Source organism: Diachasmimorpha longicaudata, chromosome 7, assembly GCF_034640455.1.
Source record: "Diachasmimorpha longicaudata isolate KC_UGA_2023 chromosome 7, iyDiaLong2, whole genome shotgun sequence".
NCBI classification, from domain to species: domain Eukaryota; kingdom Metazoa; phylum Arthropoda; class Insecta; order Hymenoptera; family Braconidae; genus Diachasmimorpha; species Diachasmimorpha longicaudata.
The window spans coordinates 9903580-9931452 of NC_087231.1; the positions used below are offsets into that span (position 1 = coordinate 9903580).

At 40.1% G+C, this 27873-nt stretch overlaps 5 protein-coding genes across 12 annotated transcripts in view; 3 read left to right on the plus strand and 2 right to left on the minus strand.

The window, feature by feature from the left end:
- Positions 1-5685, plus strand: LOC135164748 (acyl-CoA synthetase short-chain family member 3, mitochondrial). 4 transcript variants are annotated; one of them, XM_064125389.1, is made up of 13 exons: positions 1-333; positions 697-918; positions 1733-1898; positions 2131-2420; positions 2859-2955; positions 3062-3270; positions 3474-3702; positions 3786-3896; positions 4097-4296; positions 4521-4666; positions 4829-5051; positions 5123-5298; positions 5385-5685. In XM_064125389.1, exons 2-13 carry the CDS (start codon positions 807-809, stop codon positions 5481-5483), a joined length of 2058 nt encoding a protein of 685 aa, XP_063981459.1. In that variant the 5' UTR covers positions 1-333; positions 697-806; the 3' UTR covers positions 5484-5685. The 4 variants fall into 4 exon arrangements, with proteins under 4 accessions (XP_063981459.1, XP_063981460.1, XP_063981462.1 ...); XM_064125390.1 differs by having other exon boundaries at positions 700-918; XM_064125392.1 differs by lacking the exon at positions 1-333 and adding an exon at positions 372-391 and having other exon boundaries at positions 700-918.
- On the minus strand, positions 5576-10660 carry LOC135164747 (exosome complex exonuclease RRP44). The gene is made up of 6 exons (XM_064125388.1): positions 9203-10660; positions 8630-8914; positions 7271-7508; positions 6932-7190; positions 5925-6840; positions 5576-5834 (listed from the first exon to the last, which is right to left on the minus strand). The coding sequence occupies exons 1-6, from the start codon at positions 10289-10291 to the stop codon at positions 5682-5684; spliced, it is 2940 nt and encodes a 979-aa protein (XP_063981458.1). The 5' UTR covers positions 10292-10660; the 3' UTR covers positions 5576-5681.
- On the plus strand, positions 7536-8603 carry LOC135164477 (uncharacterized). The gene is made up of 4 exons (XM_064124870.1): positions 7536-7831; positions 7894-8057; positions 8127-8245; positions 8316-8603. Exons 1-4 carry the CDS (start codon positions 7566-7568, stop codon positions 8601-8603), a joined length of 837 nt encoding a protein of 278 aa, XP_063980940.1. The 5' UTR covers positions 7536-7565.
- LOC135164749 (uncharacterized) lies at positions 8872-15129 on the plus strand. Of its 5 annotated transcripts, XM_064125397.1 has the most exons (7): positions 10774-10953; positions 11348-11590; positions 11720-12264; positions 12343-12483; positions 12760-12882; positions 13296-13431; positions 13502-15129. In XM_064125397.1, the coding sequence occupies exons 2-7, from the start codon at positions 11349-11351 to the stop codon at positions 13548-13550; spliced, it is 1236 nt and encodes a 411-aa protein (XP_063981467.1). In that variant the 5' UTR covers positions 10774-10953; position 11348; the 3' UTR covers positions 13551-15129. The 5 variants fall into 5 exon arrangements, with proteins under 5 accessions (XP_063981466.1, XP_063981467.1, XP_063981465.1 ...); XM_064125396.1 differs by lacking the exon at positions 10774-10953 and adding an exon at positions 8872-9011 and having other exon boundaries at positions 11720-12483; XM_064125395.1 differs by having other exon boundaries at positions 10775-10946; positions 11720-12483.
- LOC135164751 (protein-L-histidine N-pros-methyltransferase) overlaps positions 12892-27873 on the minus strand; it is a 21195-nt gene continuing 6213 nt past the window's right edge. Inside the window, exons 2-6 of the mRNA XM_064125398.1 lie at positions 26622-26833; positions 16500-16712; positions 15324-15711; positions 15135-15223; positions 12892-13368 (exon numbers count right to left, since the gene is read on the minus strand). Of these exons, the coding sequence (XP_063981468.1) occupies positions 15164-15223; positions 15324-15711; positions 16500-16712; positions 26622-26833 (873 nt within the window). The 3' untranslated portion in view covers positions 12892-13368; positions 15135-15163. The remainder of the gene's footprint in view (positions 13369-15134; positions 15224-15323; positions 15712-16499; positions 16713-26621; positions 26834-27873) is intronic.

A 27873-nucleotide genomic window follows, 5' to 3' on the forward strand; every position in this document is an offset into this window, starting at 1 on the left:
CAACAGCGTCGGTGACAAGTTGGATAGTCCTATAGCCAAACTTGCTTGATTGTTCACCATCTCTCCACTCAATGTTCAGTATGAGTACAATCGGGAGTGCCAGGACATAAAAATTCGAGTTTAAAAAGTCATAGTATTCACTGGCTGTACACTTGGTGACGAAATCGAAGCGATTTTTTTTTACTCTGGTTCTTTCACTTTGCAAAGGGAAATACTAAGTTCGACGAACTGAAAAGCGCGTATGGAAGCTTTTCCTGGGGAAATAATAAAATCGACTTACAAAGAAGCTAACGTAGTGTCCAAGTTTGACTAGTTTCGTCACCTCTCTAAAAAGTACGAGTAGAAACTTTAAGGATGGAAGAGCAAATATCGGAATAAAGGATATTGAGTGGTCAGTGACGTTACAGTGGATTTTTTGACGTGGGGAAAAAATAGAAAATAAGAAGAAGAATACTTTTTTCAAATTTATCTTTCTCCTTTTCTCGGTCAAAATGTTTGACAAATTCCCTGGGTTTGCACGTTTTCCTCTCATTTTATTTTTTATTCTCCAACGAAAAAAATGGACTGATAGCGTCACTCGTTACTCCTAGTGATTAATGGCAACGATAGCATTAAGATTGAGCAGTGATATGTTTGGAAAAATTTTTGTAAAATTATTCTGGATTGTGTAATGAAAAAGGATTCTCTACTTCTCAGCAGAAATCTCAGTGCATGGACTGGACTTCGTCCACTCGACGGCGTTATCGGTGCAGTACATCCTAACGCCTTATTTATTGGAATAATAATAATTCTCATTACTCGACAATATGCTGTCATCAGTGGACGGAGATTTTCTCCATCCCAAGGTGAAGGAGGAAGAGAAAACATTGGTCTCATGTTTCGGAAAAACGAGGAAAAGCAGAATGGCCGATGAGAGTGGTGAATATTTTATTTTCATTGATTGGTTGAGAAAATTTGTGTTTTTGATCAATAAAATTATCAGTAGTTATAATGGCTACAAAATCTCTCCGGTCTCTTCATTGAATTATCAATTTATAAATAATTTGCAAAAATTGAGTACGAAATTTTTCAATGTCTGTTATATAATTTCACACTCAAAATAAGATTAAATCACGTGAATGGAGCTGAGAGTGTCGAAAGAACATCGGGGGTGGTGTCACTGAGAGTTCAGAGTTCATCCCCTATATCACTCGGTACTTTGCGTACGATTCACAAGAGATTCTGGAAAAAAAAAATTATCATGTAGACGGCGTACAGAGTGGTAACATCACCGGTTGTGATTCACCCTCTGTTCGGGACCGCGATGGCAACACGTGGGTGTTATTTACTAGTGGGTAAGAGGGGTCAACAGACTCCGAGTAATGATCCCTACCGAAATGAGCCTGATACGTGACGATGCAAGTGAAAACCAGCAGCCACCCTGGATAGGGATAAAAATGATATGATATTCTACTTCTCCGCAAGGATAGTTCAATTTTTTTCTCCCAGGGGGAAAACGCACACGCATGGATGATTGAGAGTTTTTTTCGGTGTTAATCACTCGAACACGAAGGCAATACAATATGAATTATGATGGCGGAATCGCAGTGGACTCGCCGTTCATTTAAAATTAATTGTCCCATTCATTCTCTTCAGGCATTGCATATTCATGAATAAATAATTATGGGCATGGAAAAAGAATTTTCCATTGCGAAAAATTACATGTAATTCGATACCTTGTGATCTGTTACAGATTTCATTCTAACGAAGAATCCATATCACAATCAGGTGTACGAGGACGCGTACAAAAAATCAATGGAGTCGCCGGAGGAATTCTGGGCTGATGTAGCCCAATGCGTTGAATGGAACAAGCCCTGGGACAAAGTTCTTGACAATTCAAACCCACCCTTTACAAAGTGGTAATGAGTCCTCACCATCAACTCAATTATTCTCCAACGCAAGCACATCAAAAGAATAATTAACTTTTGTTTTCCACAATTTTTCTACTGAATTTTACGAATGCCTCTCACTTATGTCGATATATTACGAAACCGCCATAATTTAGTAAATAAAGAAAAAAAATAGTTTTGGGGGGACAATTTTGAACAATAATATGTTTTCCTTTATGTTTAAAGCATTGTTTATTGTCAGGTACGTGGGTGGCGAAATAAATGCCTGTCACAATGCAGTTGATCGTCATGTGAATGCTGGAAATGGGAAGAAAACAGCACTCATACATGACAGCCCCATGACCTCAACCATTCGCAAAGTGACATACGAGGAACTTTTGAACAAGACTTCGAGACTTGCTGGCGCTCTAGCTGATATGGGGGTGAGAAAAGGCGATCGTGTACTTATTTATATGCCACTGATTCCTGAAGCTATTATCGCTGTTCTTGCTACCGCACGGCTTGGAGCAGTACACTCGGTTGTTTTTGGTGGTGAGTAGTTATAGGAACACGGTTTTTTCCAAAATCAATCATTGAATTACAGAAAAGTTTAATTCTCATATACTATTTCTATTTGCGATTGCAATTCATAAGTCAAATGTTAGTTACCAATAGCATCTCAAGTCTCTAATTCTATCAGTCTGCGTATAGCGAATTATCGGCAAAAATTTTATCATTCGGAGTCACGTAAATTCTCAACGTCACGAAAAATTGAATAATAGCTCAAGGTGGTTCGTTAGATCGTCCTGAACCAACACAGGGCAGCAAAGATAAAAGAGGTTTTCTTATCAGTATGCTAACGGGCTCTTACTTGGCCCCTGGACCCACCCCTCAACGTGTGAATTGAATAATGAGTAGACACTACTGATCGATTACGTATTCTTCTATTTTCATTATTGACTGTATAAATAAATGTTTCAACACTTGAAGGCTTTGCCCCGAGGGAATTGGCAACGAGGATTGATCATGCCGAGCCCAAGGTTCTCATTGCCGCTAGTTGTGGATTGGAGCCTACAAAAATTATCAAGTAAGTCGCTCAACTTATGCACTAATTGAAAATAAAAACTCTTCGATTTGGAATTTAATTTCATTGGAATGGTGTAGCGATGAGAAAAAATCCATGCAATTTTCAGATATACCAAAATGATTGACGAAGCTTTAGATCTCATATCTGTGGAAAAGCCAAAATGCATTGTGTTTCAACGGAGAAATGTGTGGGAGGCGCCTTTATCAAATGGCCAAGAGGATTTTGAGGAGTTGTTGAACAGATCCGAGCCCCATCCGTGCGTTCCAATCGAGGCGAATGAACCCCTCTATTTACTCTACACATCCGGAACAACGGGTAGAGCATTTTCACACTTGATTTAACGTTTCTCGGGTACCCCAATCTCATAATCGTAAAGCAATGCCAATCGGAAATAGCGATTGTTCTCTATAGCGAGAAAAAATAAATGAAAATTACCAGAAAAAAAAGTAAAATTTACTAGTAATAATAACTTGGATGCCCTGGTAATTTGTACCGAATATCTATCTCTCTTCGCATAGATAAGCCGAAGGGGGTGCAAAGACCTGTTGGTGGGCACATTGCTACGCTCTGTTGGACCATGAAGGTCTTGTATGGGATGGATAAAAACTCGATCTGGTGGGTAGCTTCTGATCTCGGTTGGGTTGTTGGACTATCGTATATCTGTTATGGTCCTCTTCTTTATGGCGCTACTAGTGTCATGTTCGAGGGAAAACCTGATAGAACACCTGATGCTGGACAGTATTTTAGGTTTGTCTGATCTTGAGATTTCCTTATTTCCCTGAATATTTACTGAGCCGAGATTTAATCATTATTTTTTTTATTGTCAATAGGATAATTGAAGAGCATGGAGTTAATGCGTTATTCACTGTACCCAGTGTATTTAGAGTTCTTCGAAGGGCAGACCCAGAAACGAAATTGGGGAGGAAATATTCGACGAAAACGTAATGGCTATTTCAAAGTCCCCAAGTACTTGTCACTTTTTTTCGTTTCATTTATCAAATTCGTGATTTTTTTTACATGAAATTGATTTATGGTAAAACTAAGATTTCTCACAATAATAAAAAAATTTAATATAATTCTTGCATTATTCTACAAGTCTTCAGTTCTCTTGAAGATGTAATTCGGATATTTTTTTTTATAGATTGAAGACGATTTTCGTTGCGGGTGAGCACTGCGATTGTGAATCGAAAGCCTGGGCAGAGAAGATATTCAAAGTACCAATATTGAATCACTGGTGGCAAACAGAGACAGGTCACGCTATAACTGCCACTTGTGTTGGTTTTGGACCAAATTTAAAACCACCGCTATATACCACAGGAATGCCCTTTCCCGGATACGATGGTTAGTGACGGATGGAAGCAATGATACTGTACTTAATTTTTAATCGATAGACTTTAACATTGGACTTGTAAATTCGAGATTTTCCAATAATTATTTATATTTTTTCATTCTTCAAGCGCCCCCATATAGAAAATAACGATTTACATTACTCGAGGATTGCGATGAGAAGAATTTTTTACCTTTCAGCTTATGCCAACTTATGTTCTCGTCATTCTTTCTTACAGTTCACATTCTCAGGGAGGATGGGAGTTTAGCTTCGTCTCGTGAACTCGGTAGAATCGCCGTTAAGCTACCACTCCCTCCTGGAACAATGTCTACTCTTTACAAAGCAGCAGACAGATTCAAAGATATTTATTTCTCTAAATATCCAGTAATATTTGCATCTTTATTGCTTACATATTGCAACTCTATAATTTTCCATTCTACTTTATTTTATTCTATTCAGTTTGGTGAAATGAAAAAGTAAAAACTTAATTCTACGTCATTGTTTTTGTTTGTGCCGTCTTAACCGTTTGCAATATCAATTTATCAGGGGTATTACGATACAATGGACGCAGGATATATCGACGAAAACGGATATGTCTACGTCACAGCGAGGGACGACGATGTAATCAATGTTGCGGGTCACAGGATCTCGACAGCAGCACTTGAAGACGTCGCCCTAGGCCATCCTGACGTCGTGGATGCTGCTGTTGTCGGAGTCCCTGAGCAGACCAAGGGAGAAGTTCCATTGTGTCTATATGTCATGAAGGATGGTTTGTCACTCCGTCAAGTTTAATTATCACCTCCGGGTGATGAATCGACTACTGAGTGGTTAATTTTTCAGAGGCAACGAAGAATGAGGAGGAGATTAGCCAGGAGCTCATAAGTCGAGTGCGACAGTTGATAGGACCCATAGCGTCTTTCAAACTAGCTGGAGCTGTTAAGGGGCTGCCTCGAACGCGCTCTGGGAAAATTATTCGCAAGTCTATTGCCGATTTGGCACGGTCGAGAGACTTTGAAGTAAATACTTGAATACTACCATTACCCTTAAAGTAAATACTCGAATACTATCATTACTAAAAATTACTGAGATGTTTTTTTTTCAGCTGCCTGCCACAATTGAAGATCCCACTGTATACATCGATATTAAACGGGTTCTTCAAAAATTGGGATACGCTAAATCCGGGCAAATTTACGGTAATTAATTAAATATATAATTTTATGTTGATAGAGAAGATGAATTTCTCCAAAAAAAAAACTACAATTAATTGCAACAATGAATTAATAACTGTCTATCTGTATGAAACGTTTTTCTTTATTCTTCCGTTGTTGTTGGGCATGTGCCCACAATATGATAGACAATGTTATAAATAGACATTTTCACTGTTAATAAAAAATAACAATTAATATCTGTTCTTTTTCTTTCGTCCTTTCTTCTTGATTGGTTCTGGGCTGTCCGCATCGGACTCTAAAATTTTGCGCTTTGTTACGTCTACCATATCGACGTTATTGGACTCCGGCTCAGATTTCTTTGAAGAAACACTGAAGCCTGGTATCTGTAGAATAAATATATTTTAATAATTAAGCTTATGGTCAATGGTAAAAAATTATCATTTATTAACAGCAAAACCGTGCAATTAACATACCTCGGGCTTAACCAATTTGAACACAAGTTTTTCATGTTGCACATTAGATCTATCAAGACTCAACTGCACCTCTACAGGATCAAAACTTTTCAACACAACATCTCCACAAGTTTGCGTGTGCTCCTCATCATTATACACAAAATTAGCCGTTGAAAGTTCTCCTTTCTTATTTAAATAGAGTATTCCCTCCAAGCCATACTTGGGAATGAGTATCTGCAGTGCATTCTTTCTGACAAACAGAATATAGCCAGCTTGCGTCTCGACCCGCTCTCTGAAAAACAGGTGAGTATTAAGAGCAACCGAGGCTCTCCCAGCGTACTGTGCCATTCTATTTCTGTAATTCAAATTATGACAAAGTGCATGACTCTTCTTCTTATCGAGAAGCTCTGGATACGTGGCATCAGCACCCACGCAAACAGCTAGGAGTCGGTGAACAATTATGTCGGCGTATCTCCGGATGGGAGATGTGAAGTGAGTGTAGATGGGACAGGCCAGGCCATAATGAAAGAATTCAGCTGGTTGAACCATTCCGCTGATGAAATAAACAGCCTGCATCATGCACCGAGTTGCCAGGATCTTTAGCATCGTATTGAAGTAAGGATTATCCTCTTTGTAAGCTGATTCAAGTGATTTCGCCAGTTCCTTTCCCGACAGTGTATTTATTTGGAAGCCCTGGTGTTTACCAGCCTTCACCAGGGGCTCGAAGTTGGATTGCGGTGGCTCTGGATGTCTTCGAAGCATTGCGCACTCCGGGAATTCCTCCACAATTTTTTTTGCCACTGAAATATTAGCCAACAACATAAACTCCTCAACCATGGAGTTCGTTTCTCGCATTTTTTTCGCCTCGACATCAATCGGGTCGTGTGTCTCATTGTCCACTTGAAAACGTATCTCCGGCGATGCTAATATCAATGCCCTGTAAATTTAGAGAGGGATTCATATCGTACATCTTGTCGATATTTAATTGAAAATAAAGTCCGTAGTGTGATAGAGGGATTAAAGTTTACCCATTTTCAATTCGTCTTCTCTTCAACTTCTTAGCTAAAGTATTAAGACCCCTGAGAGACTTGGCTATCGCGTCATCCTGGCTCGGATCATCGATTTTCAATTGAGCCTCTTCGTACGTCATTGCGGCACGAGAACGAATTATTGATTTACAGAAACGAGTATTGATGATGTTGGCGTCATGGTCCATCTCCCAGAGACAGGAAAATGCGAATCTCTCCTCGTTGCCTCTTAGGGAGCATAAGTTTGAACTGAGTAATTCTAAAAGCAATAGAGATTAATATTATAACGATGTATCCATTCACCAGCGTAAACATTAATTTCTGCTCCTTAATTTTTACCTGGCACCATATCAATTCTCTTATCCACGAGATAAACGGTAGTAGCTCTGGATGCAGCTTCTTTGTCCAATGCAGTACCAGGTCGAATAAAGTGCGATACATCTGCTATATGAACAGCCACTTCAAGGTTGCCATTTTTCAAATCTCGGCAATGAAGAGCATCGTCAATGTCCGTGCAGCCGGGGGGATCGACCGAGCAGACATCGATGTGACGTAAATCTTCCCTTTGGGCGACATCCTGTTAAAACAATTGACAATTTTCACTCCAGCTTTTGTTCAGTTATAATGGCATGATATGAAAAATTTATTTATCAATTTTTGGAAATTTCTCAAGTTTGCGGAGCAATTACTCTTCAAAATAATGTTTTTGGCGGTTGAAAAAAATGGGGAACAAGTTCCGGAAAACGCTAGTTTTGATTATTTGAGGATCAAAGGGGACAATACTTTGATGAGAAACTTTTCATTGATGGATCTTCCTGCAGTTTGCGATGAATTAGAAGGTGTGATAAATTATCTTAAGAGTGCAACTAATCTGGAGTATTTTTTATACGATTATCCGGGGTAAGTTTGGAAATTTCGTCTCTGAACGCTTCTTTAATGAATGGGGATTTATTTTTGCACAGAATGCTTGAGGTGCGTCTGACAGACAATGTCCTAGAGCTTCAGAGTTTGTTGAGAGAAATAAAAAGTGTGCATATGAATATTCTCCAGCAGCATCAGCAACAGATGTTGTTTTTCAAAGAAAAAATTTCCTTGAAAAAAACTCTCAAGAAATTAAAAGAAAATGGTAACATATCCCAATACTTTTAATGCCATCTTTTTATTAATGAAATTGATTATGAATTCGTCATGAAAGAAATTCGTGAAATGGAGACAGTGGCTTCTCTGTTCGACAAAACGATGTTTACCCACTGGGAAAAAATCAAAAGCACTCGCAAGCCAGAAGTCCTGGAGCAATTTCTCTCAGATGTAATGGTAAGATTCTTCTTTGAAAGCAAAGTCAAAACTTTGAGAAGATCAAAATAATTTAATTAGTTTAATCCAGAGTAAACAAATGGCCCTCGACAATCTCAATGTTTTGGCAACAAGAAAACTAACAATTCTTCGGAAATATCCCAAGGGGAAGTGCAATTACAGTACAAATAATGAGAGCAACAACAATTTATCAACAACAGAGATCTCGAAAATTCCAGTGCCTCCACCACTTCCGCCCCTCCCGGCATGGATGACGGTTAATTACACAAGTTGCAATCTTCCCGCTCTACCCGAGAATTCCAGTAATTTTAACAATATAATTTTTACAATTGAATCAATAGACGACGAATTGGATTGATTTATGAATAAAAAAAACTCTCTTACCGACTCTGTAATAACCCACGGCAGTTTAGGAAGAAAACTGAGAACGTCGTCGGAGAACCTAGAGTGCGGCACATCATGCTCCAGGAGAAGCACCTCATTCTCGGTTTCTTTATCACCGACGTTGCCAAGAGCTCTCACAAAATGCCCCAGTGGATACCTTGAAGTTCTCGGCCACGAGTCAATGGCTACAACGATCCTCTGCTTGGACAGATTCTCCGCCTGACGGGTCTCAATTCTTACTTTCGGGATTTTCCTCTCAGCGGGAACAAAGAGATGTCGAACATTCTGTACCAAAGGGCCCACAATCTTATTAAAACCATCCATCCTATGCTGATGGGAAAAATTATTTGATCGAGATGTTTTTGTAGAAAATAATAATCAAGTAAGTGTAATTTCACGGTAAATACTTTTTCCTCACGAAAAATTGTATGGCTCACCACCAAAGCACGCGGAATAACTGATTTACTTTAACATCATATAAACAAAAAAAAATAATGATTAAATAAAGTTACTCGTCAAATGGGATAATCTCGATAAAACGAATTTCAATGACAAACTGAATTGTTTTTAAACCTCCTTGATTGCGTTTGGCTGCAATATACCACAGTACTGTCGCCATTTTCTTCGAATGATGCCAACAATTTTGCCAGTTGGTGTAGGTTCAACTTTCTTCGTTGGCTTTTGTATAAATTCCTTCTCCTCATCCAGTACATCTCCAGGATCTTCATCGTCCTCGTCCTCAAGGACTATATCGCTGGGTACAGTCCACTGATCCTCTGGGAGTAGTTCCAAAGCAACAATATCCCCATCCACTGCTCTGTTCAATCCCACTCTTCCTTGAACCAAAACAAATTTATCTATCCCATTAACGTTCACAGTTCCCTCCAAGAAATTTTCCCTGGACGCGCTGAATGATCCCTGGAGGAGCTTTCCATTGCTGATACCTGCGTGGATCTCAGCTGGAGTCAGATGACTGGGAAACAGGGACTCCCCTCTACCACCCTCCACAATATAATTACGTTTACTTAATTTATCCATCAAACCCAGTCCTGCATTCTCCAGTGATCCAACGTATTCTTCCATCGTGTAAGCTAAAAGCCCCTCCTTCTGGGCTTTCATCTTATTATCATTATCGTCTGTCAACAAAATCGTCTTAATCCTTTTCGAGGTATCCTGGTGGAACAGATGGTTATTGTACCACTTAGTAGCCTCCCTGATCGCTCTATCGTTTCTATCATTGGCACTCTCCCCTTTGACTCGCTCCACGTAGGTCTCCCTGCGGTGTTCATTAACAAAAACGTAGAATTTCCTATTTGGATTTGTGATTATGTCCGCGAGGCATTTGTAAACATTGGAACTTCGGTGCTTCACTTCCTCCAGAACTGTCTGAAGGATCACCACGTTGCACAGGACTTCTTCCTCGAGGATGTGGATCTGGTCAAGAATGATATTGGTGTCTAGCAAAAGGTAGTATGCACCTTCGATTAATGTGCTCTTGGCCCCTGGGCTATTCTCGTCAAGGATTTTTCCTGAAGGCTTGAGCTTGCAGACGTCACATGCCTCTGAACCGCACCAGATATCATCCCTGAGGTAGTGATCTCTCGAGATCTTGAAGATGTTTCCACTTTTGGTTTTTCTGAAGAACGTCTTTGTTGTCAACATTTTGTAAATGTTTCACTCAAAAATTGATCAATAATTATTTGATCTCTAGTCACACGTGTAAATACATTCGTTTATGTACATTCTACCTGGGCAAACACTACAGTGAGGTCTTTCTGGAGGTTAGGAACTCCATGTGGATAAGAACGTGTCGATTCGTTACCAACTGAAGAGTGGGTGCTCTAGATTTTATTAACTCAGTTCTCGGGGGGCAGGTAATTTTTTCACTCAAACTACAACTAGTTTTGTAGGAAGTCGTTTGTAGATCACGAATATAAAGGTTTGCAGTCATCAAATAAAATCAAATAAGAATTGTGTTTAATTCCCACTTAAATTTATTATTTATTCGACGGTAGCGCCTTTCACTACCGGAGTTAGTACTACCATTTGCGTGAGCCTCTGGTGTAGTCTATATGCTTCGCCGAAACCGTGGAATAAGTACCCCCCTGGGCCGTACTCTTGCGCCCCTGACGGCAATCGTGCGAATCATTCAATACGGAAATAATTATCGCGATTTATGCTATTTGCAAAATGGAAAAAATAGGAGGCTCTTTGATACGTAAAGTGCGGTTTTCGGAGATTTGAAGTTGCTGGAGAGGATTTCCGGGGGGACTTTTTCACACCCCCGGAAAAATATTGTCATTGTTAAGTGGTTGAGGTACGGGGTGAGTAAAAACATTTACATTATACCTCCCTCTCTTTCAGCTAAATCATTTTTGAAGGGGGCGGTGGCTCAGCTTTTTTTTTCATCGGCAAACACAAATCGCCATTCCCGCAAAACAACAATGGCCGAGGTGGGGTGCAGTGTTCATGTGTGGAAAAATTCATAATCATTTTCTTTTTCAAATTTCACTCGAAGTAATTCGATTATTCAATTATAACAAATGAGAGAAATACGCGGTGCTTGTGGCTTAAATAATGATAAATTAATTAATTAACTAATTAAGGCAGCTACTATATAATATGGTGAATATCATACTTTAATTTCGTCAAGAATTAGTGGCTTTGTTGATTTTATCATGAAGATGAGTGAATTAATTTGGGTGGCTTATGCTTCAGAATGGACCTTGCGGAAACTATGAAAAACATTGTTGCTAAAGGAATGCAAACGGAGATGGGGCCACCAGGTGGAGGCTCGGGTTATGCTGGAGCCGCCAGTGGAGCTGGATATGTCACGGAGACGATGTATTCTTTGTTGCGGCTTTATTTGCAAAATAAGGGATGGAATCCGAGCATTGAGTTATTGCAGTGCTTTACCGAACTGAAGGAGGCATCTATGCTGCCCAGTGCTGCTTATCTTCAGTAGGTTTGCAAGATTAATTCTTAAAAGCACATTCATGAAATTGCCAAAAATTCATACCAGCGATGCTTGTCTTCCTCTATTTTTTTCTTGTGATATTAATACTGTCATAACCTTACTTATTATTCCAGAATGATGGCATCGAGAGTAGCTTTAGATGCCCAAGGCAGACTAGTCCTCCGTGAAAATGGAAAAATCATCCTTCCCTACGAGCACTTTGCCAATGCAGTGATGTTGAAGCATATGAACGGCCCTCACGGCCTTCACCTGGGTTTGGAGAACACAGTACGAGCAGTTATGGAGTCCTACACAATTGGTCGTGAATGTTTCGGGATGGAGAAGGAGTTTATAATCGAGGTGGTCCAAAATTGCCCGAATCCCGCCTGCCGTTACAAGAATCAGCTGGAATTGACTCAGAAAATGGGACACATGGCACCGACCTACATCCAGGACAACGAGGCTGCTGCAGCAGCAGCTGCCGCATCAATGCTCCGTTTTCCCCACAACACAGATTTTCAGGCTTTAAGTAATGCGAATGCTAGTCACATGGGAGGATCCTCGTCCGATCTCTCGGAGATTCGGAGCGGCGGCAATCAGATGAATCTTCAACGTCCACCCAGTCGTCCATCGTTAAATATTCCCCATCGGCCTTCGTCACAGGAGAAGAAAGCCATCGGTAAACAGCATTACGAGTCGATGATTAACACTCAAATTCCCGATCATAAGATCACAGATTTCTTGAGATCTAATTTAGATAATCTTGAGGGACTTAGTGGACTTGGCCTTGGAAATCTTCAGGGACTTACAAATGCCAACAAAGATCTTCTCGCACTGCACAATGGGGCCTGGACCATTGAGGAAAAAGGACCTCGTGCAGCAGCCACAAACGCTGACAGTAATTTTCTTTTACTTTCAACATTTCCGTAAATTTCGTAGTAAAGTAATAAAATGAGATAAGTCAATTTTGAATGTCAACAAGTTTTCAATGAATGTCTCGATATTCATGCAGCCTCGAAAACTTTTAATTATAAAAGTTTTGTGCAGAGCCAGTTGAGTGCTAAAGCAAGTCTCATTGCAAAAATTCTGCCATGTCTCAAATTTGAAACTCTTTTTCAAAAACTCGTTTGAGAGACAAGTTTATGCATTTTTTTGCTTACTCATTTGCTTTTAGACGGTGGGGGAAAAATTGTTCGAGCTTTCGCCGAAGTTATGAAGAACATGGCGAGAATGAAGGCTTGTGTACGTCCCGCTATGTGCAAACCCTATGGGAAACAGTCGGAGGCTTTGCAAAAAAGTAATTACATTTTCCTTTTACTCCTATTGATATCATTAGCGATATACATATATATTTTTTTTCAACATTTTTTAAATAGGTCAATATGACTCAATATTACGCAAAACATATACGTGAATACACGGTTTTCATTTAAAAATTGACACAAAGGCTTTTGTATACATATATATCTTGATATAAATCAGTCTGTTAATGAAATTATTCTTTAACATAAAAGGTTAATTATCAAATTTAGACGTGTTGCGTTAAATAAGTACATAACGGTATTTTCTCGTTGAGAGACATAGAAATTTAATTAATTAACTTTGTTGACCTTGGACGACAATAGTTCAGTGCTAATCTTACCCGTAGATATTCATATATTTTTTAAAATATATCAAGATCGGTTGAAAATGCCTTTATCGTTCATCTAGCATTGGTGGACACAATTCAATTGGTGCAGTCTTTGAGAAGCTTTCTTCCACCTCCGCATATTCCTGTGTCCAGCTGGAAAAATGAGGATAAACACAGATTAGATCATTCTGGCCCAACATATCTTCCACCTAGTTTGTAAGTATGAGAATATTGCTTGAAATATATATTATTGAATTAAAATTCATTTGAGCTATTGATCTTCCAGAAAAGCCAGTGGTTTGGAAGACTTGTGTGAACCACGAAAGATGGACTGAGCATTTTACTACATTTTCATATTCATTCTCTAGTCACATTGGAGTCATTTAAAGTGGATTGGAAAAAAAAAACATTTTTATAAGGACCAGACTGTTTTGCTCAAGAGTGATGGCGTTTAGGACGTTTCGGTGATTGTGGGCGATTAAAAATGAGTCATGCGTGGACTGTGATAAAAGTGGGTAGTAAAAAAGATGAAAAACAAATTCTATCTAGATTTTGAATTGACTCGTGATTTACAAAATATTGATATTTTAATATTTCTTTGTTTATCATTTCCTTTTCTGATTTTTTAAATGAAAAATTCCTGCCAGTGGTGCTTATTGGTGCAATCAGGGGGTCTTGTTTGCCTTGCTACTGGCAATGTACTGAAAAAACACAAACTTTTACAGTATTTGTAATATATATTTTTAGAGAAATAAAATTCGCCCGGGGTTGATTGATGTTTTTGGATATGACAAATTATTATAAATAATGAGAATTAAAGAGAAGTCAATAAATATTAAGAGTAATGGCTGTATTACCCCGGGATGGACGGACTCCACCTGATGACACGTAATGATGCTAAAAAATTTTATATTATTTATTTACGTAGCGAATAAGGCTAGATATATTTTTTGTTATGGAATATTGAAGTTTTATTTGTACGTTTCATGTTTGAAATTTTCGAAAACTACTCGATTTTTCAATGGTGAATTTTAAGCTCCACAGGCAGGTTAAGTCAACTGTTGCCAATGAAAAAAATATTACCTATTTAATCAATGAATTATTCTTCCATCATCTCATAAATTTATTATTTTTCATTGGTACCACGTGGCAATTATCAATCAATGATACAAATGTGGCAGCATTTAAGGATAAATAATTATTTATGGATAAGATTGTGAGGAAAATTGTATGTTTTGAGAGATAAATGTTTCGGCTGATATGAAATTTTCCAAAAATTTTAATGAAACTAAGAGTACGTAAGTTTGTTGACGATTTTTGTGTATGTATTATATAAATATTTATTGTTTTTACTTTGCAAAATTGCTGTTTTTTTATGAGATGGAAAAAATTGTTATTATTTGAGCTGCTGCAATGTTCCAATATCGAATGGTGATATCAATTCATGCTTCGACTGTATTCTATAATTATCTGTTGATGTTTACACCGTACCACTGTGTATCAAGAAGAAAAAAAAATGTGAAAAAAGCCAAAAAAAGCTGTAAATCTTGATGGAATTCAAAAGATAACATTCAAATGTATTGAGTAAAAGCAAACCGTCGTTCTTGTGTCTTGGTATCAAAGAATAACGTACCATTAAAGTATCATTGTCTGCATGAGTAGAAATCAAGCATATCATCCAACAATAAATGAATATATCGAAATAATGATCGTTAAGTCTTTGATAGCTTGACGATGTATTGAATCAGTCCGTAAAAACGAATTATTAATAATAATTGTACACAAAAAAATGCTACTGACGTGTCTGCACTGCTGAAAAAAAAAGTTTGACGTCGCTTGCCAGTATTACTCTTCCTGTATTCCTGCACAATTAATTCGTCGTATTGATTATTAAAAAAGTTTTTACAACTGTGACTTGCCTTTTCCATTTACTCTCAATTCCATTGATTTAATATGGTGTCGGTTGAAGCTCTGCCTCCCTTCGCAGACCATTTTTACATGTCTCCTCCTGAAGGGCACAATAATTAACCGACTATTTTTATTTTTTTCTTCTTGGAGATAAGATTTTTTGGGTAACGTTGAAAAGTAAACTTCAAGGAAACGCTTACCTCATGACTCTCCAGGACAAATACAACATCATCGAGAAAATAATACGCCTGACCCATATCCCCCTCGCACAAATACGGCAATTTGCTCCAAGCCAAGCATCTCAGGCCAACAGGGCCAAAAACCCGGTCAACTAGGCCAGCTATTTGTCCCTCCAGGCCAGTACCCTTGATTGGTAGATACTCAGATGGTTTGTGATCACCACGCTCACCAACCTCCACGTATGGGCTGAAGGGAAGTACTAGTGCTATCACAAGTCTACCCCCCGGAGCGAGGGCTGCTCTCAGCTGTCTCAGCAGAGTACTTGGACGATCGCAACGATCCAGAAGGTTCAAACAGAGAATAACGTTGAAGGGAGCAGTGCTGTCCCATTTATCGACGTCGAGAACACTAGGAAGATCAAATAGGCTATTAAAGAGTGCTGTAAAAGTTGGACGGGGGAGAATAAGTCCGCGGAAATCCAAATCCATATAAAAATTGATTTTTCCCCAGGTTTCGTTTATTATCACTGTCACAATTCCATCAAGATTTTTATGACTCTGCAACTACTAACTTATGACTGTATAATGTTAGGATCAACTCCATATGACGAGGCTAATTTCGGCTATATATATTTTACTTTTGTTTATACTTTTCATAATTGCACATGGTGGAATGATTCAATTGTTTGGATGATCAATAGCTGCACTTTAGTTCTTACTATTTTAGCGGAATTTTAACTGAAAAAATTAAGGAAATACAGAAACCGAGGAGTTTTTGTGAATTATCGTCGGCATGTTGTCATAGGAAAGCTTGTGGGCGTTCATATTAACCGGCCGGCGGTAGGGGGGTTTAACCGAGGATGAAGTTTTCTATATAAAAGGCATCGTAAAGTTTCACTCCAATCAATTTCAGCGTAAAGTTTCAACGTTCCTACGTTTAAACGTTTTCACTGGCAAATAAGTACCATTTTCAGAAAGTTGTCAACTTCAGAGAGCATTTGGTGTGAGGGCAATTAAATTTACTCGTACAATTGATTTTCATCGATAACGACCAATTAGTAGATCGAGCATTGTTCAGACAGGAGGAGAGGAAGGGGGTGGTGGGGGTAATAAAAATGGTTAGCCCTGGAATGACGACAGATTTAACAACGCATAAATCATTGGAAGGAGTACTTTCGATAACTGCCAGGGACTTACGTAAATTTTCTTTTGGCAAGAGCCCACCTCATCGGGGCGGATATGTCAGTGGCATAAACTCTGTCAAACAATTGTGCAACATGCGCCGTTGTCGCACCATCCCCAGCGCCGAGATCAATCAAGGAATGCCAGGGTCCCGAGAAGCCACTGGCGTCTAAGAGACGTTGAAACTGCTCCGACGAGAAAACGTGCATAGAGCCACGTCCTAGTAATCTGCACAAATGAATAATATTGCCATGAAAATTATTTACATTTATTCGTCCGTTAGAGGAAACATTTAATTTTCACTAAGACACTCAATCACACCAATTAACTTTTTTAATAAGCTGGAGTCATTAATTGAATGGGAAAAATTCATTATTTAGGAGGCCAACTTCAAAAAAGTAGACTGTTTTAATGATTCTACATAGTGGCTTTTAAAACGTAATTTCCACTTGAAACATTCCACTACCAGAAGAATACGAAAATCGATCAGAGAATTTAATTAAATCCTAAAATTCACCAATTCCATATTCTATACATCAGTCACCCTTTTAAAAATCCCTGATCGACATAAATAACATCAAACTGGAGCATTTGGGATGAAACTTTAATACTGAAAGCCCTCATGCACAGAAAAACAAAAACCCATACAAAATGTTTTTTCTCATTTGAAGATTGCCGAGGTCCATTCGAATTCGTTACAATTCAAGCCTCTCTCTCGTATTTGGATTTACAAAAAGGGGGTTAAAAGGGTGGCCATCGTTGGCAAGGGTGTATCCAATGGAAAAAGGCGGTTCATTTGAAAATACCAGTTGGATAGCAGGTATAGGACAGGGCAGTTACTTGGACCAGGGTGATCCATCAATGCCGTGGAACGCGGGTATTTTGATCGTGAATTCAGTTTAGTCCTTTGATATAAATAAGGCCCAAGGGCACAGCTCCTCTCTTTTTGGGAGACTTGACGCTAGTGTGTGGGTGCGTGTGTGTGTGTGTGTGTATATGTGCCTTGGAGAGAAAGAGTTACAACTCTCCTTCTTTTCTGATGTTTCGTTTACCTCGGTGCCATCAATTAACGAGCAACCCTGCCCACCCTTCGCCCCCAGCTCCCAGCGAACATTGAATAATAAACAAAAAACAATAAGAGGGGGGAATTGAATCGAAATATAAGAAGATGGCCATCAAGGAGCATGAGGAAAATAAAAGGGGTGGGATCGGCATTGTTTAAACTCCCTTTTAACTCCGTTTCCATTTTCTTATTTAACATTTACGCTGTGATTTTTATGCCGATTTACTTCTTCTCTTTGGGGAGGAGTGAATGGGGTGAGAGTGAGAAGAGAGGAGACGACACACGTGCGGGCCACAAATCAGACTGGAGGATCGCGGTAGTACCAAGCGGCGGCGTGCGAGCGACAATTAATTCACCGTTCCTCCTCTTTCTCTCTTTCTTGAGGTCCTCCTCTGCCATTGTCTGCATGTGGCCTCATTCATTTTTTTTACCGATGTTACGTTTTTAAAGTGTATACGTGGACTAAGAGCAAGCCTTTAATTTGGTGAGGCGGCTTGGCGACCAGGCGGCACGCGGTCTGGGGGCCCTCGAGGAGCCACTATCTCGGTACTCACCATCTTTCACGTATTATACCTCCAACGAACATTCGGATTTCCTTCGGATAATGAAGCGAGGTGCGAGGGAGGGAGTGGTAACAAAATCTTATCAGTTCTCCCGGGAAAAATTGAAAAGTTCGTAAAATATAAAAGGAAGCATGGAATTCAGTAGTTGGAGACAAATTGGATCTTTCCACACAAATTAATTTTTGGAGAGAAAAAAATTTTTTTCTTCAATTTCTGTATATTCAAAGCTCCAAAGCTTATTTAAAAAATCCACGGTCTTCAGTTTATGAACTTTTTATCGTATAATGCAGATGGCAGGGTATATAGAGCCATAAAAAATCTACTGCTTGAGAGAAAAAATTCCAAGATCAAAGGAGTAACTAAATTAAATATCCCGAGTTTTAATGGAATGTCCGGGCTAATTTGCCCATCTCCAGTGTACCTCCTCACTCCTACCATTCGCTTACAGCCATATTTTTTTCCTCATCACCACGACATTTTGATTTTTCTTGAGAATCAAAACACGTACGATGCTGAGTCTGCATGCTGGCCAGGCAGCCAGTACCTAAAGTTGGCACAGCTAATGTAATACACTCCAGTATTATACGAGGATCTCCAAAGTCATATTCTAATAATCTATTTTGTCAAAGGGGTAAATTTTCAATGATCATTTCGGAGGTACCTCAATAGGCAAAAAAAAAACAAGAGCTACATATTAATCTTTTCTGTCTCACAGGTTGTGCCAGATTCAGATACCTCAGAACGGCCGTCTGTCTGGCCATTACACTCACGTTCTACTCAAACTTTTCCCACTCCCAGGTTCTCCTTTTTTTTCTCTTTCTTCATTTTTATGCTCGTTTTTACTCAGTAGCATCATTATACGTGAGTATCGCATAACGAAGAGTCTTTTACGCGTAACACGATACTATCGAGTGGCACCTAAACCTTGCACCCGCGAATCGATACTTATCGCGTTATTTTCACATTTTTTCCTCTCAACCATCTTTTCTGAATGTACCTCAACCCCTACCGGAATTTTCAAACGCACCAGAATACAAGCAAGAGAGATCATACGGAGATTCCCGTAGTCGCCCACTCTCCTCAGTTCGTATTTCTACCGCGTATAATCTCCCTCCGATTCAAAGGTATACACCTCTCCCCACCTCCAACCAAAATCCAGCAACCGTTCACGTATCGTTTTTTCGCTGCAGCTACTCGTAAAGTCGACCTCATAGTGGTTGTGGCAAAATCACGTGAATCTTTATTCAATTTTTAGTGTTAAAGAGCCGAGAGGTAGCGGAGAAATCGGCTAAAGGAATATCGAGGGTGAATTGTTTACCTAATAATAGCAATAATATGTTAATGGGATGCGTATCGTTGGTGGACATCTAAAGAATTCCAGTCAAGTCCTCAGGGGCTTACTGGCGGGTAGCTATTGTTTGCAAATAACGTGGGGCATTTTGTTTTGTTTTCACGGGGAATTTTTTTCTGTGAAGGTGCGGAGGGAAAGAAATTGAATGATAGATATTGGAAACACTCTTGTCATTCTTTTGAATATTTTGAGATAAATTTGATGGGGATGGGGCAAGTGAGCGATTGGTTATATTAATGTGCCATTTGTCACCTCATTAATGATACCAGCAAAAATAATGAATAATTTATTTGGAATCTTTATGATCCCCTTGATTTGATTCATCATTTATCTGATGTTTTCTGCTGTATTTTTGTCGGAAATAGAATGTTTAAATATTAAATACAAACATAATATTTTTTCTATGAAGGCCACCATTCTCTGCGGATTAAGAATGTATAAATGTATGGGGCTTCTAGCTCTTAATTTTGGCTATGATCCTAATGTTCCAGGTCATTTGACAGCGTGTGCTGCCGAGTGCAACGATGAGGTCCGTGATGGTTTATATGTATAGAAGAGGAATGAAAATGAAAAAAAAAATAAATAGGGAAAGAGAAGCAATGGAGGGCCGAGTTATTGGTCTCCGGTGAACACCTGGGCACGCTGTTACTTCGACTTAATGAACCGAGTGACACAGGATCTGATCGAGGCCAATGCCTGAGGAATGCGTCTAGTCACCCTTTCTATACTCGAGCATCGTCACTCCACCGTGACGTACTCTGCCAAGACATCCCTTTTCATTTTTACTGAATGTTGCGGTGCTTTTGTTTGAGCTATTACACAATGTTCTCTCCTTTCATCTGCTCTTAATGGATAAAATACTGACGGAGATAAGAATGAAAAAAGAAAATTTATTAGAAGATGTTTTTGTAATAACGAAAACAATCTGTTGTCAGCATTTTTTGGTAGTTAAGAGGTGATTAATTGAATATCACATTCAATTGAATTTAATATTTATTTTCATTGGCTTTCATGGAGGTAAATTGGAGGGAATGAAGGTAGTATGACTGTATCGTACTATAGAATTTTCTGTGCAACCTGAACTTCTAACTTGCATTCAATGACACTATTATATACATGAAATTTCACATTTTTTTTTACACTTCAGTGTTAATTTTCAAACAATTTATTTCGTATATTCCTGTAAATTAAAAATGCCGTTGAAATTCGTCAACTTGATTGTAAAATCGATTGAAAACGTTCCCCCGTGTCCATCAAAAATCCAATCACTCTATTTGCAAAGATGACGTGGGCATTCGTCTGGCAATACGACCAGAGGGTTAACTAATCCCATAGTGTCTCGTGGGATGGGATAAAGCTCAGGTGTCGTGGGGGGTTGTACATAGTGGTGATGGTGGTGGTGGTAGTGGTGGTAGTGGTAGTGGTGGTGGTGGTAATTCTCATTTTATTTAGTATAACCCCTTCCCCCTTGTCTCGTTAGCTTTTCACGGGGTTTCGTCTGCCGAGAAGGCCAGTGTGGGAGGTGGGGAAGGTGATGCTGCGAGGGGAGCAGAGCAACGTCAATGAGTGAAAAAAGGAGAGGGACGGAGCAGTGGGAGAAGAGAGCTTGGATGCTGTGTGACAGGCGTGCCCGATGGACCACCGGCCTGGTTGTCGTGGTAGGGGGATATGGGGGGAGAGCCACTCCTTCCACGTGTGGAGTGGTGGGAGCAGTGTAGGGGAAAGCTGAGTAGGTACCTCTTGGACAATTATACACGCAGAGTTTGCAAATCCACTGGCCAAGGCATCACAGCCGGAGAGAGAGAGAGTGGGGATGACAGAGGGTTAAGGAAACCGAGTAGGGGAGTTTAAACGGGATCGTTATGCCAGTCTACGATTCCACCTCCTTCTTGCCACCCCCCCCCCATTCGCTCTTACTCGTTTCTCCAGCCCTCATTCCCTCTCTCACTTTGCTAAAAGACACTGGTACATTTTTAAATTTTTTTGTGTCTCACGTATCACTCCGCCCTCTTGTCCTTCCCTATCGTCTCCTCTCGTTTTTAACAGTTTGTCTTGAGCCAGGAGTGGAGAGGGAGAAAGAGGGTACTTCATGTCGGTATGTGGACAGCTAGCGCAAACGTGATCACACATCGTATCACTTATTGGGGATGAAGGGCGAGGGGTGGATGGCACTGAGAGATTGACTGGGGAGTTGAGTGAAGAAGTGGGAGAGGGGATTGATGGAATCCTGGAGAATGCTCCTATTAAAGATTCTAACCCCTCTCCTCCCGCCCCTTTTGTCTACGCTCTATAGGCATGTATGGGGGTGAAATTATGCATTAGTCTTCTTCCCTCTTTCGTTCTAGATAATTGGAATCATTAGGAGGGGTTTTTTACCGATTTTTTGGCTCCTAACTTTGAAAACTTCAAGAGAGATTAAAATAGTCAATTGTCACAAAGATGTTCCGAGGTTTTTTTAAAACTAAAATACTCCAGATTTTGCAAGAGAAAATTCACATGCAGAGTCAGACAAGTTTGCACGACAATTTCCTCTCTCCACCACGTGTGGAGTAAACGATGTTAGAATTCAACCGCAATGTGAATGCTTACACAGACTTCTCATATCCGGAGTGGGTGCGGAATCCGTTTTTTAAACCCGCGCCAGTATTTTCCGCAAGTCGACATTTGCAGAATTTTTGAAAGCCCTGTATCTGCATGCTTTGAGAAATAAAAAAATAACAGCTCAAACATTGTCATTAAATTCATACGTGATGTTGCGCTTCGACATCTGTAGATGAGAAAAAAAATGAAAGAAAAAATAAATCAGACTGATTGTCCAATCGAATTCATTCTATTGTCTCTAACAATACATGCAATTCCATTTTGAAGGAACCCCCCCACTCTGTGACATGCATATATTATCGACAGGATTTTCCTAGACATCGCTTGGGCCGCCCCCTCGTCATACTAAAGAAAAATAAATAAATAAAACATACACGAATGCATTCCTTTGCGTCTCTCGTCGCCTTGGCCTCGCCTTTTATCAATACACATGCGCGTCCCTGTATGGTTACACCAGAGAGTTTCTCCATCTCTCACAGTGCACCCTCTCAACCCTCCCCCAGGTTCCACGGCTTCCAACCGAAAAGCTACATACATGCATCACCCCTTTCCTTCGTTCACTCCAATTCTATTCCAAGTATCGACGCATTGGCATTTCGTTCTGCTCGTCACACATTCACCCTGGGCCCCCGCTACCCCAGAACAATTTATTCTCCTTGCTGGTAGGAGGAAGAAAAAGGGAAAAAAATAAATACAAGAAGTTCAAATGACACAGAATTTCCATCCAGGTGAAATTCAATTAAATGAAAATGGCGGTCCCCAGGGGGGTGGGTGGCTATAACGGGGGTTTGAGTGCCTGATGAGACAGAGAATTTCCACCAATGAAAACATAAACCCCCTCCCCCTTCTGGTAAAGTCATAATGAAAAGCTCTTGGATTGGAGGGAGACCATTTGGTGTTTGTGGGCGTGTACGCTAAAACACCCCAACGGGTTAATGAGTAATTAAAACAGCGCAAACTCCACGACTTTGAGTGCTGAAAACACGGGGGTAACGCCCCTTATAATTACTGGCCACAGGCGTTGTCTTTGTTAGAGAAAAGAGGGGGAAGAGAGTTGCTTCATTGGATTGGTATATCTGTATACAACTTTCTCTGACTAGCCCCTGGGTAAAAACACACGAAACCCATCAATGTGAGAAGTTGCGCAAGCGCGTGGTTACAACTTAATTATGAGAGAGGGTTGCCAATCCCAGGGTAAAGGACATCGAGTTAGTTTTCAACGTTGAGAAGGGGCTGGTGCGCAACCGCGCTAATGATAATTACTGACCAACGATGCTGATGGTGGGTGGGAGTAGCCAATGGGACGTGGAGACGTGGTGAAACGAGGTCGAGGGACGGCTAAAGGTAAAAATAGAGGAAAATAAGGAGAAAGAGGAGATAAAAATTGGTTGAGGGGTGGATGTCTTTGCGATAAGTAGATATTGCTTTCGTTGGGTTTTGCAAATTTTCCTCTATGTGTAGACACATACACCAGTAGTTGAGAGAAAATCTGGGAAAGAGTATGACCAAGGGGATGCAGATGGGGAGCATGAAGGGTTGCCTGGAGAATAAGTGTCAAATGATTATTCGAACAATAATGAATAAAAAAAATTAATTTTTCTCAAGATTGGGGGGACGATCTTGAACTTTGTTAGGGGGAACATCGGCTATCGCCAAAATCCCATTTTTCCACCAAATAATTGTTCTTGTCCACTGATAATTTATTTCCGACGGGTTATTCTTTTCAATGCTCCACAAGCGTAATGCCTTACATGTAATTTTGCAATAAACAATTGTGTTCCAACTACTGGGGGCTTTTACTTGCCGCTTTCATTTTTTCTCCTTTTCTGTTTGCTATCTCTCTGGTGTACTGTATTTTCTACACATCACCATTAACCAATAACACTTCCTGTGTTCGCAAGCCACTAGCTAATGTCCCCCTGTACATATTTTTCTCTTATACCTTGTTTTTTGTTTTTCTTTTTCCACTTTATTACCAAGCGAGTATAATAATGTTCCTGGAAACACATGGGACATTTTCAGTGGAATTACTGATTCCAGGCTGTTGGCAATTACCCGAGTGCATGGACGAAACAGCAAGTGCATACAAAAGGACAGAGGGTGGCGGAAAATATGTGGAGGTATTTGACGAAAGTGCGAGGGAGATGGAATAATGGAAGGGGGAGAGAAGAGGTGGAGTAATGTGAACACTGGACTGTGTGGTGCAGTAGTTGGTCGCGTTGAATCCCACGAGGGTGAGGAGGAGGGCAATGGGTTACTCATTAAAATCATATTTACCGCTGGCATTTCAACGACACATTGCCCCACCACACGAATTGGCCAGTCACAATGGCAGGAGAAAATGATTGAACGATACACTTGGGCGTTGTGCACTTGTGTTATTGCTCTCTCAATTACAAATAAAATTGACAATAATTGGCCTTCACTTTTGCTATGGAAATTGGGTGAGCGGAGCTTGAGTGATTATTTCCACTGATTTATTTCTATTCAAGAGCAGAATTCAATCACACTGATGAATAATATTCCTTTCAGTGAATTAACCTTGTTTACTTTGATCCGAATATTGTTGTGAAAATCTACTTCGTATCCTCTTCTTGTGCTTGCTCTAGAGCCCTTCGAGACTCCATTACTTTCTCAACTACCCAACCAATTTAAACAGTCTGACGGTTTTTCGCTATTTCTACTTCCCTCAACGCTGAAAATGATGATATAAAAATTTTATATTGCTATGCGAGCAAGCGCTCCCTGTATTTCGAACAGAATAAATAAACAACTACAAGAATTTCTGGAAATTGATGAAAAAACTAATTGAGTAGAACCGAATAATGCTTTTCTGGCAATTCCACCGCCGACATTTCACAGGAGGAGAGACATCGTGGAGGTAACAGGTGGCGCGCGGAACTAAACAGTCCCTCCCTCCCTCCCTTCCTCTTCAATGTATGATGTTCTTCATCCTCTCCCTCAGTTCTTCAATTCTCCGTGTCCAGTGGCTCGTCAACACACGAGTAAAAACTTGCTACCGGGTTCCGTCTGTCCACAAGTTGGCTTGTGCAATCGAGGGGGGGATGCTCGAGAGATAACTCGTCATCACTCGACTTGATCGCAAACTCAGCGCGCCATTTTACACCCTCCAACGGCCTTCGAGATTCCCCAACGACAGGACAAGTCGAAGGACGAAGCATCAAATATAATAGCTGTTGAAGTAATGATACATCCACCAATGCTCTCTATTTTTTTCCGTCACTTTTTCTAAGTGTTGAAATTTATTTTAAGCTACTGAAAAACTTTTCCACGCGAGAAATAGTCCGGGATTTTTCGCTGATAATTTAGGGGGGTAGGTGAAAGAATATAAAGAGACATGTGAAGATGTAGGATGGACTGCATGGAGTGCGGATGCACGCTTCGAATGATTCTCATTCATTCATTCATTCCCTTTTTCCAACTATTTTCGGTCTCTCTCTCTCACTCAATTCTTTTTTCTTTTCTTTCTTTTAATCTCTGTGGACTTGCCGGCACCTCACTTTGATGGAGGACAATCATGAAGTTACTAATTATGATTAATTTGTGGGACGAAGTGGTGTGTGCCTCTGGGTGCCACTGAGATCACACTGTGGATCACCTTTCTTGCGTTGTGTATACGTGGTGGTACGTAATTAATATTCTCAGCGGGACACAGTGCCTCGGGTACGTCATATCTTTATGGTGACTAAGATGCTTGAGGTTGAGGTGAAGTGCAAATAATTGAGTCTGTGATTAATAACTTGGGCTGAAGAATCATTTGTGGAGAGAAAATACGTAATTAAAAATTCAATCAAAGTCGCTTGTGACTGATTTCTTTGCCTTTCGTTTTGGTGTGAGTTTTACTTTTTCTTTTTCTCATCCTGCGGGCAGTTCAGTAGCCGAAGAGACCTTACGCAATGCAGGTTAATCACTCAACTTGAATTTTAATAAACGGTTTTGGTGCGCCTGGGTGAGGGGAACAGAACAAGCGTCGTGAATTTGGAATGAAAAAAAAAAAAAAAAAAAAAAAAGTACGAAGGGTAAAAATGAGGTGGGGCAAACAAAGCTGGCCATCAATAACCCATGCCCACCTTCTCTGCTTTTCTGTTGGGCCAGACCTTATCCACTGGCCCCTGTGATTCCCCTTATACACGCTGCCTTCTCTTCTGCCACCAGGTTGTCGAGGAAGAGCGGGACAGTAACATAGGCGGAGATGCTATCTCCCCTGGTTATTAATTAAACGGCGAAAGGGTAAAGCCCCCTTTCATCACCTCGCAAACGACCTCAGGATTCTCGATGTGGATGATATCTCAGTGGGTACTTTCGTGCTATTCCCCCAGTTGCCAAGACCAAGTCAAAATGTCAAAAGGACAACGGCAATGAGAATGCAATCGATATTTGCATAATTCGTCACATAGAGTAATGGCGCTAAAGTATGACCAATAATTTTAACAAAAATAAAGACCTCCATCGCGCACATGAGACCACTTAGGAGCACAGTAATTAATCACATTAATCCATGTTCAATGCTAGGACAAATATCAAGATGAACTCATTACCCATTTATCGATGTTCTGCTGATGAACCAGGATAGTGCTGATCGGGCTAACGAGTGCCATGCCTGAAGTGGAAGCGAGTCTGATCTGTCAGTAGATCGAATAAGGAACTCCTCGGCTGTACGATCTGGCTGATCATGATGTGGTCCCGCCCCTAGTGGCACCCACAGTCCCAGAATATCCTCGCGAATTTTACTCTTATCAATCGTATACCACTGAAATTAGAAAATTAACAGGTACTCTTTGAATCCTCTGACCCTTCATTTTATTTCAATCAACAGTGGAATTGTTTTCCTCAATTAAAAAACACCATTGCGTATTACTTCAGAGGGTTGCGCGAGTAATTACCAATTACCCAAGTGAGGGCATCAAGAATAAATCGATTTAATTCGCACGGGGGCTAATGGCACTCACGCACTGGGTGGGTAAGGCTCACCGAGAAATAACAGAGTGGGTTTATATTCAAAAAACGCAATCAGCTTGAGTTTTTGTCTCGCTTCGCTTCGGGGCATCCAGCCACACCAGTCAAGACATTGGGAGCATTCTTAGGAGGATAATTAGAGATGCTTTTGCGCCTCAACTCGCGACGGGGGACACTTGTTGCTGCTCCGTTTTAGGTGGGATTTTTTTTTATGACGCTTTATTCCAGTTCTTTTCTTCAGTCGGTCGTCGCATTTTTTACTAACTATGTATGTATGGGCGGGCGTGTGAGTGTATGTGGGCATGCCGTGGATGGAGTCGAAACGTCCGCTTCGTGGAAAAAAGAGAAGATGAGATACTTTGGCGAAATGAAGGGGTTCTACTCATAGCGGGAGAGTAATTAACACTGGCGTCCAGGTGTGCCGTACGCAGGAGTTGTTTCTCCATTGGAATGCCAGTGAAAACGATTCAGGGGATATTCCACTTTTTTTCTCATTTATCAAATTAATAAATTCGTTCAGTGACGAATTTTTATCGATAGTTAAGACTCGAGAAAATTTTCTGATCGAAAAAATCTGATGTCTCGTCATTATTTTCAGATGACATTGACATTAATTGATTTTCCTAATTAATTTCAAAGGATATCCATCAAAGTTCGTGCACAAAGCGGTACAATCTAAACTGCAACGTTAACAGTTATATTCATGATTCAAACAGTGACTCGTCCGTCGTTGTCCATTAATTAAATTGTAAAGCTGGAACAAGCTGAACGATTTAATTTGTACAGACGATAGGGACAGGATATGTGTATGATTGATTTGGACGAGATTGCGAC

Coding starts and splice junctions, on each gene's coding strand:
- LOC135164747 (XM_064125388.1), bottom strand. CDS start 10,291: ATGTTGACAACAAAGACGTTCTTCAGAAAAACCAAAAGTGGAAACATC. Junction 8,915..9,202: donor AGCCAAACGCAATCAAGGAG/GTTTAAAAACAA, acceptor CCTTTGGTACAG/AATGTTCGACATCTCTTTGT. Junction 7,509..8,629: donor CGTGGGTTATTACAGAGTCG/GTAAGAGAGTTT, acceptor TTGTTTTAACAG/GATGTCGCCCAAAGGGAAGA.
- LOC135164477 (XM_064124870.1), top strand. CDS start 7,566: ATGAAAAATTTATTTATCAATTTTTGGAAATTTCTCAAGTTTGCGGAG. Junction 7,832..7,893: donor TTTTTATACGATTATCCGGG/GTAAGTTTGGAA, acceptor ATTTTTGCACAG/AATGCTTGAGGTGCGTCTGA. Junction 8,246..8,315: donor AATTTCTCTCAGATGTAATG/GTAAGATTCTTC, acceptor AGTTTAATCCAG/AGTAAACAAATGGCCCTCGA.
- LOC135164748 (XM_064125389.1), top strand. CDS start 807: ATGCTGTCATCAGTGGACGGAGATTTTCTCCATCCCAAGGTGAAGGAG. Junction 1,899..2,130: donor AACCCACCCTTTACAAAGTG/GTAATGAGTCCT, acceptor GTTTATTGTCAG/GTACGTGGGTGGCGAAATAA. Junction 5,052..5,122: donor TCTATATGTCATGAAGGATG/GTTTGTCACTCC, acceptor TTAATTTTTCAG/AGGCAACGAAGAATGAGGAG.
- LOC135164749 (XM_064125396.1), top strand. CDS start 11,349: ATGGACCTTGCGGAAACTATGAAAAACATTGTTGCTAAAGGAATGCAA. Junction 12,883..13,295: donor GTCGGAGGCTTTGCAAAAAA/GTAATTACATTT, acceptor TCGTTCATCTAG/CATTGGTGGACACAATTCAA. Junction 13,432..13,501: donor ACATATCTTCCACCTAGTTT/GTAAGTATGAGA, acceptor TTGATCTTCCAG/AAAAGCCAGTGGTTTGGAAG.